The sequence below is a fragment of the Malaclemys terrapin genome, chromosome 3 (assembly GCF_027887155.1).
Source record: "Malaclemys terrapin pileata isolate rMalTer1 chromosome 3, rMalTer1.hap1, whole genome shotgun sequence".
Taxonomy (NCBI): Eukaryota; Metazoa; Chordata; order Testudines; family Emydidae; genus Malaclemys; species Malaclemys terrapin.
Genome location: NC_071507.1, coordinates 53,076,548 through 53,094,244, shown reverse-complemented (window position 1 = coordinate 53,094,244; position 17,697 = coordinate 53,076,548). Strand labels below are relative to the sequence as shown.

At 41.3% G+C, this 17,697-nt stretch overlaps 1 protein-coding gene across 1 annotated transcript; it reads right to left on the bottom strand.

Annotated features, from left to right (window-relative positions):
- Nucleotides 1-55: 55 nt before the first annotated feature.
- Nucleotides 56-13,369, bottom strand: SRP9 (signal recognition particle 9). Its single transcript, XM_054022668.1, has 3 exons — nt 13,201-13,369; nt 6,336-6,404; nt 56-2,139 (listed from the first exon to the last, which is right to left on the bottom strand). Exons 1-3 carry the CDS (start codon nt 13,270-13,272, stop codon nt 2,020-2,022), a joined length of 261 nt encoding a protein of 86 aa, XP_053878643.1. The 5' UTR covers nt 13,273-13,369; the 3' UTR covers nt 56-2,019.
- Between the last annotated feature and the right edge of the window lie 4,328 nt (nt 13,370-17,697).

The window sequence follows — 17,697 nt, the reverse complement described above, 5'->3', positions numbered from 1 at the left end:
TGAAATAGAAACCAGGGCTTTTTGGAGGGGAGGAGGGGGAAGACGACACCACAAAAACAAACTCAAAGTCTTGTTGACATGACAAAATATCCAAGCAGTAAGACTTCATTAGAACCTTTGTTTTGGTTTGAATGTATTTTGCTGACATCAAACCTTACAGGCCAGAACTCAACATGGCAAACGGCAGTTCACCATGCTAAAATATCTTCCAATAATATGCAACATATATTCTACTGAAAGAATAATTTAATGGAATAAACTAATTTTGTGGGTATTTATGAAACCTTCGGCAAAAAACTGGGAATTCCATTTCTTCTAAGTAGCAGCATTACCAATTAAGTTTGAGAACCCAATTGTTTCTATTAAAAAAAATACAGCAGATAACTAGTATTTAAGTACAGCATTTACACTCAGTTTGTGAGGCTCTTTTCTTTTAAAGGTTTGGAGTTGGCCAAAATATTAGCACAGGAGAAAACTCAGTTACAGCAGTAGCATGGTTACATACAGGAAGTCAGCTTGGCATTTAACAAAATGGAGTTCAGTTCACAACAGTATACAGTATCTATTCAAAGCAAGTGTCCAACTCCAACATTTGGGTCTTCAAGCAGGAATCCTTCAAGAGAAGAGTAAACAGAGTCTTCTACCATTAAACAAAGGTAGCAATAAGAAGCATTGCTTCCTAAGCCACATGCGTGTCAAGAATGACTACATCAGGGGTTCTCAAACTGTGGGTCGGGACCCCTCAGGGGGTCGCGAGTTGTCAGCCTCCACCCCAAACCCTGCTTTGCCTCCAGCATTTATAATGGTGTTAAATATATTTAAAAGTGGTTTTTAATTTATTGGGAGGGGGGGGTCGCACTCAGAGGCTTGCTATGTGAAAGGGGTCACCAGTACAAAAGTTTGAGAACCACTAGACTACATTCTTTTGCTTTGATGTTTAAAGGTACAAGTTTGGTAAACATGTTAGCATTTGTGAATGCAAGTTGTTACAGTCTCATTTAAAAAAAAAAGTAAAGTGAATGTAACATTGGCAAGTTACTAAGACTTGGGACACTGAAATAATTTATCCATAGAACAGGTCACACCCTGGGCATTACATGTGCAAGCTTCCACACTGCCCTTTCTAGCATGCCTCAACTCTGCCCTGGAAGTCAAACCTCTACCAGCCAGAGGGAAGTTCAGCCTCTCTGCCAATTACTTCTAAATATGACCTTGATTCTTTTTATATGAACACTGCCTAATAACTGGATTGGGACCTTCCAAATTCACATAGGCTACTGAACAGTTTTCAGATGGTGATGACCTGATCAAGGACAACTTTGTATTTGAACCAGCAATCTAGAACATGTTCTGTGGAACTATTATGCACAGGCTTTTAGACGTGTTATACAGCTTGTGGCCATAATATTAAAAGCTAAAAACCTTTTACAGAATAATTTGCCAGTTGCACTGTATTACACACAATTTTTGGCAATTTTAATTTAGAAGATGTCTGTTCTATTTCTAAATTCTGTTATAACATGTCAGATATATAGGGTTATTAGATCCAGTTTTAGTGTTATAGTATTAGTTGGTCAGATTAATATATATTCTCATTTGTGAAAATACACCAGCACAGGTATATGAATGCAAATAAGATCAATTTAATCTACATGAAGACATGCTCTCACTTTCCAGAAGGATACACTTGTTTCCTTTCACTTTCAAATTAGAGGACTGTAGATTTACAAAAGAAAATATTTACAGGTTAAAGTATGTTAAGCAAGACTTGTAAGAATGTTTTCCATGGAGGATATATTTTTCTTGCTTAATTTTCAAAAATAAATAGAGGCTTTCAACTGAAAGCATTTATTTTCCTAGTTATCTGAAGTGGCGTCTAGGGTGGGGGGAAAAATGCTTCAGACTTTTCATAGTCCACTTCGTTACATAAAACATCTCCTGTCCCAATGTTTGCTCAAATCCAAGTGATATTTTCTTCCCATGAAATATGACTGGAGCTTTCATTTTATTTTCAGCAATTCAGTCTGTTTCCATGGCAGCACTGCGGGATTCCTTAGCTACCATGAGTCGCATTAGCTGACTGTGGAATTTCTCAATCTTCTTTACATCTTGAGCCTGGTCTGTTCTGTATAGCAGACACTGTCAAAAGAAAGTTACTGAATGTCAGGTTTTATTTCAAGCTATTTAAATCTGTGATTTATAGTTTCAATATTAATTTCACATATTTCGGACACCAGAAAGCTTACACTATAAAGTGAAAGACTTCAAGGACTCTGATCAGTGCCATCTGTACTGTGTCCCAGACTTGAAAAGGCAATATAAAGCTACCCTTAAACTTCCAACTCCTATTACAACAATTTACTCAATTATTTTTTTATATTATATATAAAAAATAAAATCAATCAATTTTCCTTTGGGTCCCCCATATAATGTGTTTGTGTTAACACTGCAAACTCTAATGCCAGGGACTGCTTTCTGTTTGGAAAGTTACCGAGCATACAGTTTGCACTTAGAACTCCACTTTTATAAAGCCTCATTGTAACTTGCAAAATTTTGGGTGCCATAAGGCTAGCATTGAATACAGTACATTATATTCAGTGTTGCATACAGATAAAATTCTAAAGTTATAATCTGTTTAACACTAAAAGAAAACAATCTGGAATAAAATAATATATGCCTACTAAACATTTTTAATATTGAAATTCCTTAGAGCACCATGTGTAACATTCTGGATAATAAAAGCAAAGAGTCCTGTGGCACCTTATAGACTAACAGACGTATCGGAGCATGAGCTTTCGTGGGTGATACATGCATCTGAAGAAGTGGGTATTCACCCACAAAAGCTCATGCTCCAATACATCTGTTAGTCTATAAAGTGCCACAGGACTACCCCTTTGATTCTGGATAATGTTAAACGGTTGTAGTTTACATCCACTCAAAACTCAGATTAATAGTTTTGTCTTTCCCCTTTAGCAGTGTGCTATACAGGTTTACATTCTATTTGAAGTGTGAATATTCCAGTGGTCAGATAAAGTTTAACTTTCTTCTCTCAGTAACTTGTCTTACAATTATACAAGCACTACTGTGCTTTCAAGTATCTTCTACAAAGAACCACAGACCAGTTGGTTAGCACAAAAACCCTTGAACTACAGTAATGGTTCAATGAAAAATTTAAGCAGGATACAAAAGACTGAGGTTTGATACAGAGAAATGGTGTATTTTAAAACTAAAGGGGGTTTATATGGATTCTCTTTTGCCTAAATTTTCCTGCAAAGGCTAAGGTCTCTTTTCATAATGAGAGGAGTTCTCAATAAAACAAAAACAATCTCAGCAGCAGGCCAAAAGCTGCCCTGTGATGGAAGAAATTATTGTGGTAACACATGAAACAGAGTCTTTCCTGTTGTATTCTGTAATCACCAAAGCAGATTTTTTTAACCTGAAATTATTCTCTCCTTGGGTTTCCCCAGCTTAGATCTTCATACTATTAGGGATATACTTATTTTGTCACTAGCAGTGCTAGATTAAGCATTGCTTAGAAGTGAATAAAAGTCAAGATTGTGTGTCTTTGGAATTAGTCCATTGTCTCTATGCTCTATAGGGAAATACCTCCTGATAAGTCTTGAAGGATCAGAGAACCACTTTGTTGATTAAGATAAGGAGAAGTTCTCTTCATGTGAGGTTTTCCCTCCCCATTGCACATTAAGGACAGAAGTAGGATTCCACTGTCTGAGCATCATGATTACATACTAGACACTAGTACTGATACATGGCAAACTGGAATTTTAAATTTACTGCAGCTGGAGGCCACAAATGCTTTTGTTTGCCTAAGAGGCAGCTCATAGATTTGGGGATACCAGCTGAAACAGCAGGTGACTTGGAATACAGCCAACATTTCTGTCAAGAATGATTAGTTCCCTCTGCCTGTATAGCATGAATACAGCAACAACCCAGCTGTCCAGATTGATTTAGCAAAGGAATAAAAATAGAAAGCTTCAGTCTCCAGGGCTGTCAATATAGCAGCTTTGCCCACATTAAGTTCACATTAAAACTTCTTTAAATTGAGGCATGCAGTACAGAACCTAGTTCAGTCTTTCCACGGGTATACTGCCTCCGCAGAGCCAACAACAGTAAAACTTGCCTTTGTCAGTAAAGTTGACTACACTGACTTGCTGACACAAGCAGATGAGTGTAAAAAGGGGCTGTTTTAAATGCATGTAAGCTCAGGATTCCACTTACCCCAAATTTCCTATTTTGTGGGATTTCTCCCAACAAATCTGTCTTTTCAATTAACAATTCCCCTAATTCAACATCCCTCTGGCCTTCAGAGCCCATCCCTTGTACTGTAATTAGCCATCCACAGATGCCTGACTATTTCTCCTCCACAGTCTGGACGCTGACATGGACCAACTCTTCTAGGAAGAATCTGAACAGACTAGGTGGATTTAGTTTGCCTCATCCCTGAAGAAACAGTATCTTAAAAGGCAAACTACTAGCAATATGTACTATTGGACTGTTACACATGTCCTGTTCTCCCTTCTTTATTGTTCTGTGTGTTGCCCTTTCCTCTTCCTCCTACCCTTCCTTTCCTAAACATCCCTCCAGTGTGTTTGGACAGAAGTCAGCTAGAGGAGACACTAAATACTAAAGCCTTTAAAAAAAAAAAAAAAAAACCTGCTGTATTCTAATTCAGGGGAGGAAAGGTTACAAAAATGTGAGAAATACTCCCAAGAGATGCCACTGAACATATAGCTGGTCATACGGTATGGTCATAAAAGATGCAAGTTCTAACATCAACTTTTGAATTCAGTCCGACATATTGGGGTTATACAGGACATTCGGGTAACAGAAGTAGGCTTAAATTTGAAAGAACTATTGACCCCTCCTTAGAGAACACCTAAGACTGAACAACACTTCCTACCCCCAACTTCTCCCCTGCCTCCCATTGCTCCAGACCTCCGTAATATCCCCTGCAACTCTTGAGTTCAGCTCCTTCCTCCCCTCAATCCTTTCCATCCACCTTTTAGTGCGTCTGCTGCTCCTCAATCCCTGTGTCCTGTCTAGCCCCTAAACCAGAGTGACAGCCATTTTACCTGTAGGCATAGCTGTACTTTAACTGAAAACAGTGAGAAGTGGCAGCCAGCTTTGTTAACAGCAGCTTTTCCACATGCAGTCGGGCTGCCATTTCCCTACTGTCTATCTTGCTAGCTTCAGCCCCACTGACAGTAGCAGGAGATGGGGCCACTTTGAGTAAGGGAAATTTTGTGAGTTGGCAGCCTTTCATTATGTTTTCAGACAAGTTAAAACACCCAAAGAAATCACAAGAGTCATGATAAAATTATGAGAGTTGGCAATACTGCATTCATGGAGACCCCTATGAAAAGTGGAGTAGCCAGATACCTAGATAATTTCTCCAAGCTTCTGGGGGTGGGGTTGGGGGGGTGTTGGGCGAAAGCCTCCATGTCTAGAATTTTGTGTTTGTTTGCTGTTTGAAGTTTGTCTTTTCCTTACTTCCGTGAGGTTTTTTTATTGTATTATAAACATACTCCTCTGAAAGTCTACCTTATTTACATTTTATGCCAACAAACAAACGTGTACATTAAATATTTAAAAGTTTTAGACTTTCAGGACAGTTCAATACTAGAAATTTTTGCCAATATAACATCTGGAAGGGGTGTGGGGTCTTCTTTTTTGGAGGGGTGGACAACATTTCTATGCTGGCAAAACCCCTAGTGCAGATGGAGTTATAACACCATAAAAGCGCTTTTGCCAGTAGAGCTTATTTTACACAAACCAGTGTAAGTTATACTGCCAAAAGCCCTTTTATGGTGCTTTAAGCTGTATGAGGGTTTGCCAGAATAGCTATACCAGCAAACCTTTTCTAGCATAGACCTAACCTTATTCATTTCCCCTCTCTCTGGTAGTGGTTCTTTAGTTTGTGTGGTAATAAGAAAAAACAAAGAAAGGAGTTACCTTTAACTGCAATACTTTTATACAAGCAAAATAAGAATAGCAGCATTTTCAGTTATATCCCTCAAAAGAAACCCAGTAAGTTCCCTTAAAGTTAAATAAGGGCCCAATCCTATGCCCCTTGAAATCATTAGCAACTTTGTCTTAGATTCAATGGGTGCAGAATGGGGTACCAAGCTAGCATCAGAGGCTCTCAAACACACACTCAAGAGTACAAGAAGCTTGGTGGTTTGAGAAAGTTAGCTTACAGAACCATCTGTATATGAAGTTCTCAATAGCAATTTTTACTCTCAATCAAATTAAATGATAGACTGGCTTAAAATGCAAGCTTGCAGAACCAAGCTCTACAGTCAACATTCTTTACTTACAACTACATCATCTGTTACTTTGATACACAGATTCCCATCACAGTGTCGGTATTTAAGAACCACACGCACCTGAAATGAGAAAACATTTTAGGAATCACTGATAGACAAGGTTTTCACATCACACAAAGATTTTCTAGCATAGACCAACTTAATATTTAAAAAAGTGTTATTTTACATTTCATTCAGTTTGGTCAAGGAAACTACTTGTCAATTCATGATCCATTTCACTTAGCACCCAGGCATTACCAAAATGTTTACTGTTTGGTTCCTCAATGCTCAGGAAAGTGTTCATTTCAACAAAAAGTGGGGTTTGCTCACCTGCTGCTTCTCCCCCCCGCCCTTTTTTCCCAGTAGATTATGTTTAACACAGTACTGTACTTGCTTTTTATTTGCATGGTTGAGCGGTTAGTTCAAAACTTTGGTGTTCATAACTGAGGTTCTATGGTTAGAATATCCGCATGGTTATAGCCAAATCAGACTGGGGGGGGGGGGGAATAATTTTTTATACACACCACCACTCCCCAGGTGTTCAACATGGAGTCAGGGATTGCTTTGGGTCTGGTATAAGAGAGGCTATGGGGGAAAGGAATGTTACAAGTTTGATACCAAGGATACATCTACACAGCAAAGAAAAATCTGTGGCTAGTCTGTGCCAGCCAGCTCAGGCTGTTTCATTGCTGTGTAGACTTCTGAGCTACAGGACGATCCCATCCCGCAGGATCCTAGAGCCCAGGCTCCAGCCCAAGCCCAGAAGCCTACACAACAAGGAAACAGCCCTGTAGCCCGAGCCAGCTGGCACAGGCTAGCCACAGGGTTGGGTTTGTTTTGTTTTTTTGCTGTGCAGACATTCCCCAAGAGATATAGGTAGGATGGGTGAAGGATTAATTACAACTGGGAATTACCCAGTTACCCATTTGGTTTGTGGGATGGAGATCATTATGGGACTGGCTCAGAAAAGGGACCAGAAATGCTAAGATCATCACATACTTAAGAAGAATTTTTTGCCCTAAGTCAGGATTTGTCTCAAACATTGTCACTAACATACAAGGAAAGCTGCCAGGCTCCCCCACTCTGAGGTCTCCAAGAGGCCTGAGGTCAAGAAGACTAGATAGGTAGTGTAATAAGAAACTGGTATGGTCAACTACTTTCTACAACAGTTTTAAGATCAAATGGTCCTTGTTGCAAGCCAAATAATCCATGGCATCTGCAATACATTTAGTGATATCTTCAGGGAAGATGGAGGACTTCATAAAGGGGAAATAATTTTATAGGAGACCAATTAAAACTGTTGAGACATCCCTTCTCTCCCCACTGCCATGTTAGTGGGGACATATACTAAAGAAATCTATGCTTAACTTAAAATGTTCCACTCAACTTTTCAGAGCGATTTTCACATTGGAATGACTTGAAAAATTCACTTTTGCTACTGGCTGTGGTAAGTGTGGAAGGGGTCAGCTCACCATTATGCTATTCATTTCTGCAGTATCTAAACCTTAATATTAAAAAGGTTTTAGCCACTGTGGTAAAGAAATCCTTTCAAATACCAACCAATGAAGTTATTTGAGTTTGAGAGTCTGTGGGCAGATTATTCCAATGCCTCTGCTGTTAATAGTTTTCCCGAGCAGAAACTGATAAGGCTATCTGTTTCAAATCTGCTAAAATCAGAACCCTATAGACAGCAATGAAACCAGAAAGAATTCTCAATTTCACCCTGCTGCTTCTTGGAAAAGAGGGAAGAACTTTGAAGAAATTGCCTTCTCTATGATATCTCCAGCTATTGAGGGCATCTGCCCTCTGATTAAGTCTGTCTGCAGCCTTGGATCCTTTTGGATTCCTCAATGTATTCAATACCCCAAAACCATTTTGACAAAAGAAGTCCACTTCCATCTACATCTGGCCAGAAGACTGTAGTCCATCCTACTGAATGCAGAACTGGCCATGGTGATCCATGCACTTGTGACCTTCAAGTTTGATTTCAACTCATTTCTAGAAATGAAGCCATATACACCCTGAAAATCTTCCAAATGGTACAGGACACAGCAATCTGGTCATTATTAACATGCAACCCTGGTGCTTCATTCTCTGCAATGGCACCCCATTAAATACAAAAAGCAGCTCGAAGTCCCCGTCGTCTTAGTTCCTCCTCACAGGACTGGCCTTAGTTACTCAAGAGATTGCCTCTCCCTCAACTATGACAGCTACGTTCCTATTTTTAATTTCTAAATACTTTTGAGGCACTCTGATACTACAGTGATGTGTTCCATGTGATTACTTAGATGAGATGGAGGGACAGAATAGCAGAGATTATTAGAACAGCCAAAGGTGGACACCCCCCACATAGCAAAGCAGTGAAAAAACTCCTCATCCTTGCAGAAGTCAGGTGGTTCTGGGATATATGGGAGAAAATAACTGCTTCTTTCCAGAAGCCAAAAGGACAGCTGAGTGGGTAGGAAGGTAGTTGCAAATAAACTTATCAGACACTTACTAGTCAGTGACAGAGACTCCTGAGCAAGGTTCAGGAACAGCATCTCAGAAGAACCCCAGCACGCTCTCCTACACAAGTACTAGTATAAACAGATTTTTACCAGGACCTCACTGGCTCTCCTCCACCACGAGCTTCCAAATCAGCCTCTGGCCGGTAGGTGTCCAGTAAGTTTTGTAAATCCTGACTATCAACATTGAAATAATCTTAAAAACCAGATAATCATTTGTTCTGGCACAAGATAATTCCTGAAGAAATTTTGGAAAATAAGGGTAAAATCCAAGTACCCAAAGCAGTTAGTTTCTTGTTTATGAAGATATCCTTTAAACAGGTTTAACCCAGTATGCAATATTATGCAAGACGACATTTGCATATAATAGAACTTAGCAATTACTATCCTCCTTTTCTTTTCAAGAGAAGGAATCTAAAACTGGAGCTATACGGGCCTTAGTATACCCACAAGACAAAAATATTTAATCCCAGCCAACCTTCAAACATATTCTCCATCGGACTGAATTCCTATTTTACAACACAGCCATACTGCCAAGTAAGCAAATGCACAACACATTTAAATAAGTTGCCATCTCTTTGCATACATAGGTCACTATAATAACTTTTGAAATGTTTCCCACAAACCACTTTCAGCATTTGCCGAATCAAATCTTAAATGCCTGCTTACTGAAAAGAATTATGCTTTAATGTATCAGTTACCAATTAGCATAAAAGATTTTTTTTAACTCCTTTCTTTCCTCCCTGCCATTGAAACCCTCCCCCCCCCCCCCCCAAGAATATTAGCATAGACCTTGAAAAATCCACTCATCCATAACAAGTAGGAAGCTTTCCTGGCAAGTGCCATCAACTTCCGCAGAATTTAAAAGAATTATATTTCTAGTTCTTATAGTTCTAGATAACCTTCCAAATTATAACTAAATGTAAGACAATGCAATGCTATTTTCCTATGTCTGCAGAGAATAGTTCCAATACCCCTCATGTTGCTCCTAGTTTCACTCTGCTGCCTTGGGAAAGCTAAGACTGACCACCTTTGCAATTCCTATTCAGAACTCTTTGGGAAACAGTTAAACTGACAAGTATCAGGTCAATTTCATACTGCTGTAGCTCAGCAAAGCTGAGCAGAGGCAGACACTGGGGGAGTAGTCAAGCAGAAACTTGACAAGAAGCAAAGTGGGGGCTGACCTGCCCCTGGGAGCTAAAAAAACTGAGGAAACAGGTAAGATAGAGATAATGCCTCCACTACATAAGCAAAGAGCTTGAGGAAGGGGTAGAGTAGGACGGACCCTACCCACTTTCACAGTGAAACACAGCTCTGGAGGGGATGCGAGTGCAGAGGAAAAGGCCTCAGAAGAATGCGCCTTTCCAGCAACCCAAACAGGTTTGGCCAGAGAGGGGGGTGTAGTAGATTTATTGAACTCCTGCTGGGCTGAGGAGAAGAGAGGAGAAGTAGTGCTGGAATTTAGTTTCACTTGAGCACTGTTCCTGGACAGTAGCTCTTTTCCTCCCCGACCTCACTGTCACCAGGGTATAACTAGGCTTTAGTCCTCCAGACTAGTGTCCAGCAAAATTACAATCCAGGTGTTTAGGGATAGGGACAAATGTATTGTTTGGATGAGTGGAAGAGTACTGTGGTGCACGTATATACAAGGAAAGAGAAAGATGTGACAGAAGAAGGGAGAAAATATGGGGAAGGGAGAACACAATATAGGAAAAGATCAGGAAGAGCAAAAACGACAAACAATAAAAGGAACAACAAGGAAAAAAGCTTGGAATGATGTCAAAGTATGACAAAAGCAAGGGCATTTACATTTAAATTTGCAACATATATTTAACAAGTTGTAATATACACATCAGGGTTTGTGGCTTTGGAGGCCACAGCTACAGGAGCAAGGCAGCATATGTATTGTTCACTCTGGCTCACAGGTTTCAAGTAAATTTTTCCAAGTTCTAAATTAGCAAGTACAAGGGCAATGGCAGAAAAAGCACTGCACACTTTGCCTCCTTTCTTGGGGCACACTAGATCAAACATAACAGTCACCAGCCAAATTCTGGTCAGACTGACATGGTGAATCAATGTTAAAATGGTTAATGCTGCATTTAGTCAGTTATGGTGTCACTGTAGGTGGACATTCCCACTAAGATTTCCATGTAACCCAAATGGAGAAACACTTTCCCTATAAACAAACAGTAGTAACCGTACATAGATTCCACTCTGCTCCACAATCACCCATTCAAAACTCCATTTGAGGCTAGTGCAGTGTCATTGTCATGTGACAGACAATGAAATGGATTGGATTTGATGTAATGCAGCCAATCTAAAAATGAACATTACTTCAATGGAAAATGGAGCTATTGAACTGGTTATAGTATTGCACAGGACTTGCCTATACAACAGCTGCTATTAAAAAAAAACTTTGCTACTTTATTGCAATAATATCAACCTTATCTCAAGAAAATAAAAAACATCCTATTCCTAGAAGGCAATAGCAAGAAATTTAATGTAACCATTTCCTTTTTGAAGTATTAATGCCAGATTTAAAATGCAAAAAAGCAGATATACAGAGATATTGGATCTCAACATTAATTTCTCTTTTCAAGAATTAGAGAAAGATTCTCAACCCTGCTCAAAGTGTAGTGAGCAATATATCACTAGAAGGAATTATTCCAATAATTACTTTTGGGAGACCCACACTATTCTAACAGCAGGTGCTGACTAGGAAACTGTTGAGTTTTGAGCTCTGGTCAAGTGTAGTATCCTTCCTGAAGTCACTTCATTTTCCTGAAGAAGTTGCATAACTTGAGTTATACTGCACACAATAATGGCATCCTCTGCATTACTGTGAAGGAACAAACGGGCCAAAAGATGGAGCTGCCATATTGAAATTCACCAAAGCTTCTAACAAAAATAATACATACATTCTGTATTTAAAGCTTTAACATATAAATAGTGTGGCACTGATCCTGAATATGCTATGTTCAAATACCGCTGTCAGACCAGTTGCCAAAACATCAAATATGACTACAGCTACAACATTTAAGAGGGCCAAGCGTGCTATATGACCCATTTTGGCATCAGATGGATTAAATGGTGTGTTGCTACAATAAAAAGGTTTAGTAGAGTAAGTTTTAGTTAATAAATAATTCTTTACCATTTCATTTAACAGTTTGTTACAAAATTAGATTTTGCTTTAAGATAAAATTCTTTGAATATTAGGATATATGTCACAATATTGAAAGACTAAGAGCTAAATATATACAGCTTGACTGAGTGATCATAAATGCCCATATTCTCCATATAGGCAGCCCATTGGGCCGACATGGAGCCCCACTTTAGTCGATGAGGTCTGCCTATGAACAGCCCCATTAAAGGATATGGGTGTAAGGTGGCTCATGATAACCATTCAAGAGTATTTGAAAGTACAAATAATTTCTCCCTTCTCAGTGTTAAGTCTAAGGTAGTATAATTAGAAGTAATGGAGTAAAACTAAGACAAGCGCATTAAGACTATTATGAAACAAAAAAACCTTCCAGATAGTGAGATAGGGGCAAGTCATTGTTATGAAGCTGCGCGCAACAGAAGCAAGACCGGCGACTCCAATATCGGAAGAACCAATCCAGCCTCACCTCAGAGTAGGAGGGAGGCTGACACACCAGATCTAGAGCTTTAAGACTAGGTCTACGCTATCCGCCTGAATTGGTGGGTAGAAATCGATCTCTCGGGGATCAAATTATCACGTCTCGTCGGGACACGACAATCGATCCCTGAATCGACGCTCTTACTCCACCAGTGGAGTAAGCGCCGTCAACCAGGAGCTGCGGAAGTCAATTTTGCCGCCGTCCTCACAGCGGGGTAAGTCAGCTCCGATAGGTCGAATTTGCGTATCTTAAATCGACCCCCCTCCCCAGTGAAGACCTGCCCTAAGAGTTTGTGTGTTTGGAGGAATAAGTAAGACCAGAAGAACCAGTATGAAGAGCAAAGAGCAGACTGCATTGATGGCTTCGTGGCATATCAGCGTCCCGGGCAGATTCACGTCTCATGGATGCTACACGAGTGCCAGGCAGCTCCGGGTGTTAGCTATTCCTGCTACGCCACCTTAGGCGAGTCAGGCTCTTCCCAGCGGCAGACAATTCTGTTGGGAGACCCCGGGCTCTGCTCGGGAACACAGCCAGTGGCTGGCTGGGGGAGGCGCCCACCCAGTCACCCGAACCGGTGTCTCCGGAATCGCTGGGCTCCCAGTCAGCCCAGCCTCCGGCCACTTCTAGGGGAGCTCGCTCGTCCAGGACCCGCAAGGCAGGCGCCTCGCCCGCACAAGCCGGTCTCTAAAGGGGACCGGGACCACCCCCTAGGCGCTCTGCGCCCGCCCTCCGTACCTTCATGGGGTCGGCGAGGTAGAGCTTTTCGGCAGCACGGGTGAACTCCTCCCAGGTCTGGTAGTGCGGCATGGCGGGAACAGATCCTGCGGGCCGGCTCAGACTCACTCTCACAACTCAGCACTCCCTCCCTAGCGCACACGCAGCAAGATGGCGCGGGGGGGCGGAGCGAAGTTCTGTATCGCGCCTCTCTAATGGGTGGCAAGAACAGACTGTCCAATCGCCAAGCGCATTAGTGAGCGGTCCCCTCCGCTGATAGCGGAAGTGCGGGAACGGGGCGGGTCTATCCGGCTTGCGGACAGTCGCTGCTCTAGGCTCACGTGTCACAACGCCACTTGCAGGCCTGGCGGGACAGAACTACCCGGGCAGCCTCCTCCTCCCAAAGAGCCCCTCCCGCCTTGCCGCCTGCTGGGGGCAAGCGCATTCATTGGCTGCTGCGCCGCCCAATCAGGACGGGAGCTGTTATGCCGATAATAACTGTAAGCCTGAGGCGTGAAGGCGGCTCCTGAGGTCCCTGGTTCTAGTCTCAGGCTGGACGCCGCTGGGGGGCTCAGGTCTGTATCCTTCAGCTCGGCCTCGAAGCTGGTGTATTCTTGCGGGCCCCAGCCCGGGTGAGTGGCAGAGCACGGGTGTGCCGCGGGGTTGGGGCTCAGGCCCGGGGCTCGTGGCTTTGAGTCCCTGCCCTTGGGGCTCCCAGCTGCCGACTCTAGCACCTTCCTGGGGAGCTTCGCAGAGTGGGTGTCTCTATGGCCGCCCCAGCTGCTAGGGTCAGGAGAGTGCGTGAGAATCTGTTCTAGTTCACATCAAACTGTTCTAGTTCACATCCTCCTTCCTGCAGAAAAAAATCTTGAAACTGTGAAGCAACTCCAGCCCCAGGGCTCAGAAAACAGAAACAGACCAAGTTTTGTTTTGTTTTCGGGGGGATGCTTGGATCATGATTTTGAAACATTTGGTGTTGGCAATACTGGGCTCCTATGCAGGTTCATATGCCTTTGGACTCTATATCAGTTTAAACGCCCATTGCCTCAGGTTTCTGGCTTAGATTTGAACCCTGGCCTTAAAGAAGGTAGGTTCTGCTCTGGGTGAATGATAACATGGGGGCAAACAGGAGGAAATCCCCGAAGGGATGACATTAAAAAAAAAATATGGCCTCAAAGGAGAGAGGCCTTGCAGAAAGATAGTGAAGGAGCAAGGCTGTGTGGAAAATGGGAAAATGTGGAGGGGGTGAGGGAGGGTGGGCTTGTGGGGAGTGAACATATAAACTGCCATACTGAATCAGACCAAAGGTCCATTTAGCCTAGTATCCGGTCTTCATCCACAGAGGATAATGCTAGGTGCCCCAGAGGGAATGAACAGAACAGGTAATCATCCAGGTAATTGCCTAATCCCAGCTTCCTAGTGAGAAGATGAGGGCTGTGAGAAAGCAAGGTCTGTTGAGAACTGAGAACATGGGGCCACAAGAGAGCCAAATCTGGATTTAAACATTGTAGTAACTAGCAAACATGATCACAAAAGTTATATAAACCCTGTGAAACGGAAATGGGTTTCTTTTAAAGTTGAATATATTTCAAGTTTTCCCAAGTTGGAAGGCCCCTCGTTAAGCTGGAACTTGGCTATGTGCAAAATAGATTTGTGTTTAAAAAAAAAAAAAAAAAAAAAAAAAAAAAATCACTGGTTTCTCTGTTTAGCTCAGAGACACATCAGCCACAGCTATTTCAAAGGCTTGACTCGCAGCAGACACTGTGTCTCAGGCTTAAACTGAAATTAAAGCTGCTAATTTCAGCAAGAGACTAGATGTTATAGAATTATAGTGCTCCTAGGGACTCCTGTTTTTTTTTTTCTAAATTCATTTAACACTGAATAATTTTAATTTAAAAAAGCAAAAAGCAGGAACAATCATTCATGTTTTTCCCTGTTTAATTTTTTAAAAATTTTATTTTTCTTCGGCTTACTGATCTGTGATTGTTACCCCCATAATTGCAGAGGTAGAGACCATGGCCCATCAGATTGTTTCCTTAGACCTGCCCATGTTATAAAGCTCATCTAATTGCCCTTTTAGAACTAACAAACAAGCAAAAATAGTAGCGAGCTATTATCTGCCTTAGGGAGATATACTTAAAACCCAAAACTCCCAGATCTGAATCACAATGGAAGCTGTTATTTCAGGTTACTTATATTGAAATGAACAAACCTCAGTCATGTGGCCATGTAAACAACTAGGAAAGCAGCTAGCAGTGCGGGTCTACAAATATGAGAGGACAAATTAACCAGAGCAGCTCCAGACTCCACTAATAAAATGAGGAAATGCTAGCTGTGGTTTTGCTGACCATAAAAGGAAGGGTGGGGGGGGAGGGTTGCAAGGGAAAGAGTGGGAGACTTGGCAGGAGAGGAAGAAGGGAAGACTAAGGAGGAATATATTTCTCTGAGTCAGTAAATCAGATTAGTTAGTTGTTATTGTGGAAGAGCCTTTAGTACTTGTGCTGCCACCAGTTAATAAATTGCTACTGTGAATATTATATGTAGTATCTAGGGTGACCAGATGTCCCGATTTTATAGGGACAGTCCCAATTTTGGTATCTTTTTCTTATATAGGCTTCTATTACCCCCCACCCCGTCCTGATTTTTCACACTTGCTATCTGGTCACCCTAGTAGTATCAACAATCCTGGTGGAAAGGGGAGAGCGTATGCAACAGTGAGTGAAGGCAATGTGTAGAATAAAATCTTCAGCCTAATTTTTTCAAAGGTGGCCAGACTTTTGCCTCATTTTCAAGTACTCAACTTCAGATACCTTGGGTCTGACTTTCATAGGTCATGACCAACTCAACTCTAATTGAACAAAGTGGGTGCATTGCTGGGGCCTTAGCAGACTAGACAGTCCAGCCCAGATGGTCTGATTCTCTACTATCTTGCATCTTGTATAGTCCTTGACAGCTCTGCAAAGTGGGTGTAAAAATGTTACCATTTTGATTTGGTAGTGTTTTATGCCCACTGAAGAGGTGGTAATGATTACACAAGGTGTAAGACAGTAGAAAATAAGGCCAAAAATATGTAACATTCTGCAGTTTAACCTCCCACCAGATTTAGGCCAAAAGTTTCAAAAGTGGCCCTTGATTCTGTGAGCCTCACTTTTTCGGTGCCTAGTGTGCATCACTTTAGGTCTAATTTTCTGGGGTGAAGTCAACTGAATCTGTAAGTGCTCAGTTCCTCTGAAAATCAGGCCCAATTATTTAGGTACCTAAAATCAAAGGTTATTTTTGAAAATTTGAGCCCTGGTGAATGACCTGTTCCAGGTATATAATCTGCCACTTCACTGTGTTGTTTTTAACTTGTTTGGAGGCCAGAGTATTTTCTTGCTGTGTTTGAAACATAGTCATAACTTTGAGCTTGGCAGTTATTTATTTATAAATTATATTTTTGAATGTGTCCAAAACTGCCCAAGTAATCTCCAGTGAGTACAGTGATAGATATGAATCCTAGAATTTTTTCTGTAGGCTGCCTGTCTAGTGAAATGTAATATATATTGAACATTCATGTCTGTTGAGCCAATAATATTTGAGTACTTGGGAATAAAAAAGCAGCTCTATTTAAAAATAAGACACAAGTATTGAACTTCCTTTTCTTTTTTGGCCTCCTTTCTTGAATTGTGTTCTTGTGTACTTTCCATTTGAAAACTTATTCTAGTGACTCTGACTCTTCCATCACTGTTAGGAAGTTGTATATGATATGCAGCCTCAGTTTTCCTTTCTCAGTCTCATTTAATGTATCCTAGCTATAGTCTCTTATACCACCTTAGATAATGCCTTTCCTTCCTGGGATTTTGTGCCATGAGAAACTGTGAAGAAATAACGTAAGCACTGGTGTAGCAGAGTGGATCTCACATGTGTTTTTCCCTCAGGCCTTCTCCTTTCATCTAACCTGCATGTGCATGATTAACGATGTCTCTTAGAGCAAGCTTCTACATGCCTTGCCACTGCAAGTTCAGCTCTGTATAGTTATATTTCTGTACCTGAATTCCACATGGTGCGTTCTTTGTTTTATGTCTACCACCTTCCTTGTCATCACATTTTAGGGTCTGATTCTCAGAGATGCTGAGCTCCCACAGCCCCTACTGACATTAATGGGAGTTGCAGATACTCAGCACCTCTGAGGATAAGGCATTTGTTTTCCCGTTTTTCATATTTTATGCTTTTGTCTAGACTAAGAAGCAGGTGCCATGATCCCATGTGCAAATATATTTTTCATTCCTGGATAGAGTCCAAATGATTAATTTCTGAAGCTTGGGGTAGAACTTAATGCTCTTTTCTGTCATTGCTAAAACACTGCTACTAGACCAAGCAGGCTCTTCATTGTACTCTATGTTGTTACATTATGGATGTGAATAGAAACATAGGCCAAACTCTGCTCTTAGTGACACTGTTGTAAATACAGAGTCACTATTTTGTGCATATAATGTTGTAACTTAGAGCAGAATTTGGTCTAGCGTGGCTGATCTCACA

Bases quoted from the DNA above. Each gene is read 5' to 3' on its own strand.
- SRP9 (XM_054022668.1), bottom strand. From the start codon at position 13,272: ATGCCGCACTACCAGACCTGGGAGGAGTTCACCCGTGCTGCCGAAAAG. The intron at 6,405-13,200 runs GTACGGAGGGCG...TTCTCATTTCAG, and splicing joins ACCTCGCCGACCCCATGAAG to GTGCGTGTGGTTCTTAAATA. The intron at 2,140-6,335 runs GTAAGTAAAGAA...TTCTTTTGACAG, and splicing joins AAGTAACAGATGATGTAGTT to TGTCTGCTATACAGAACAGA.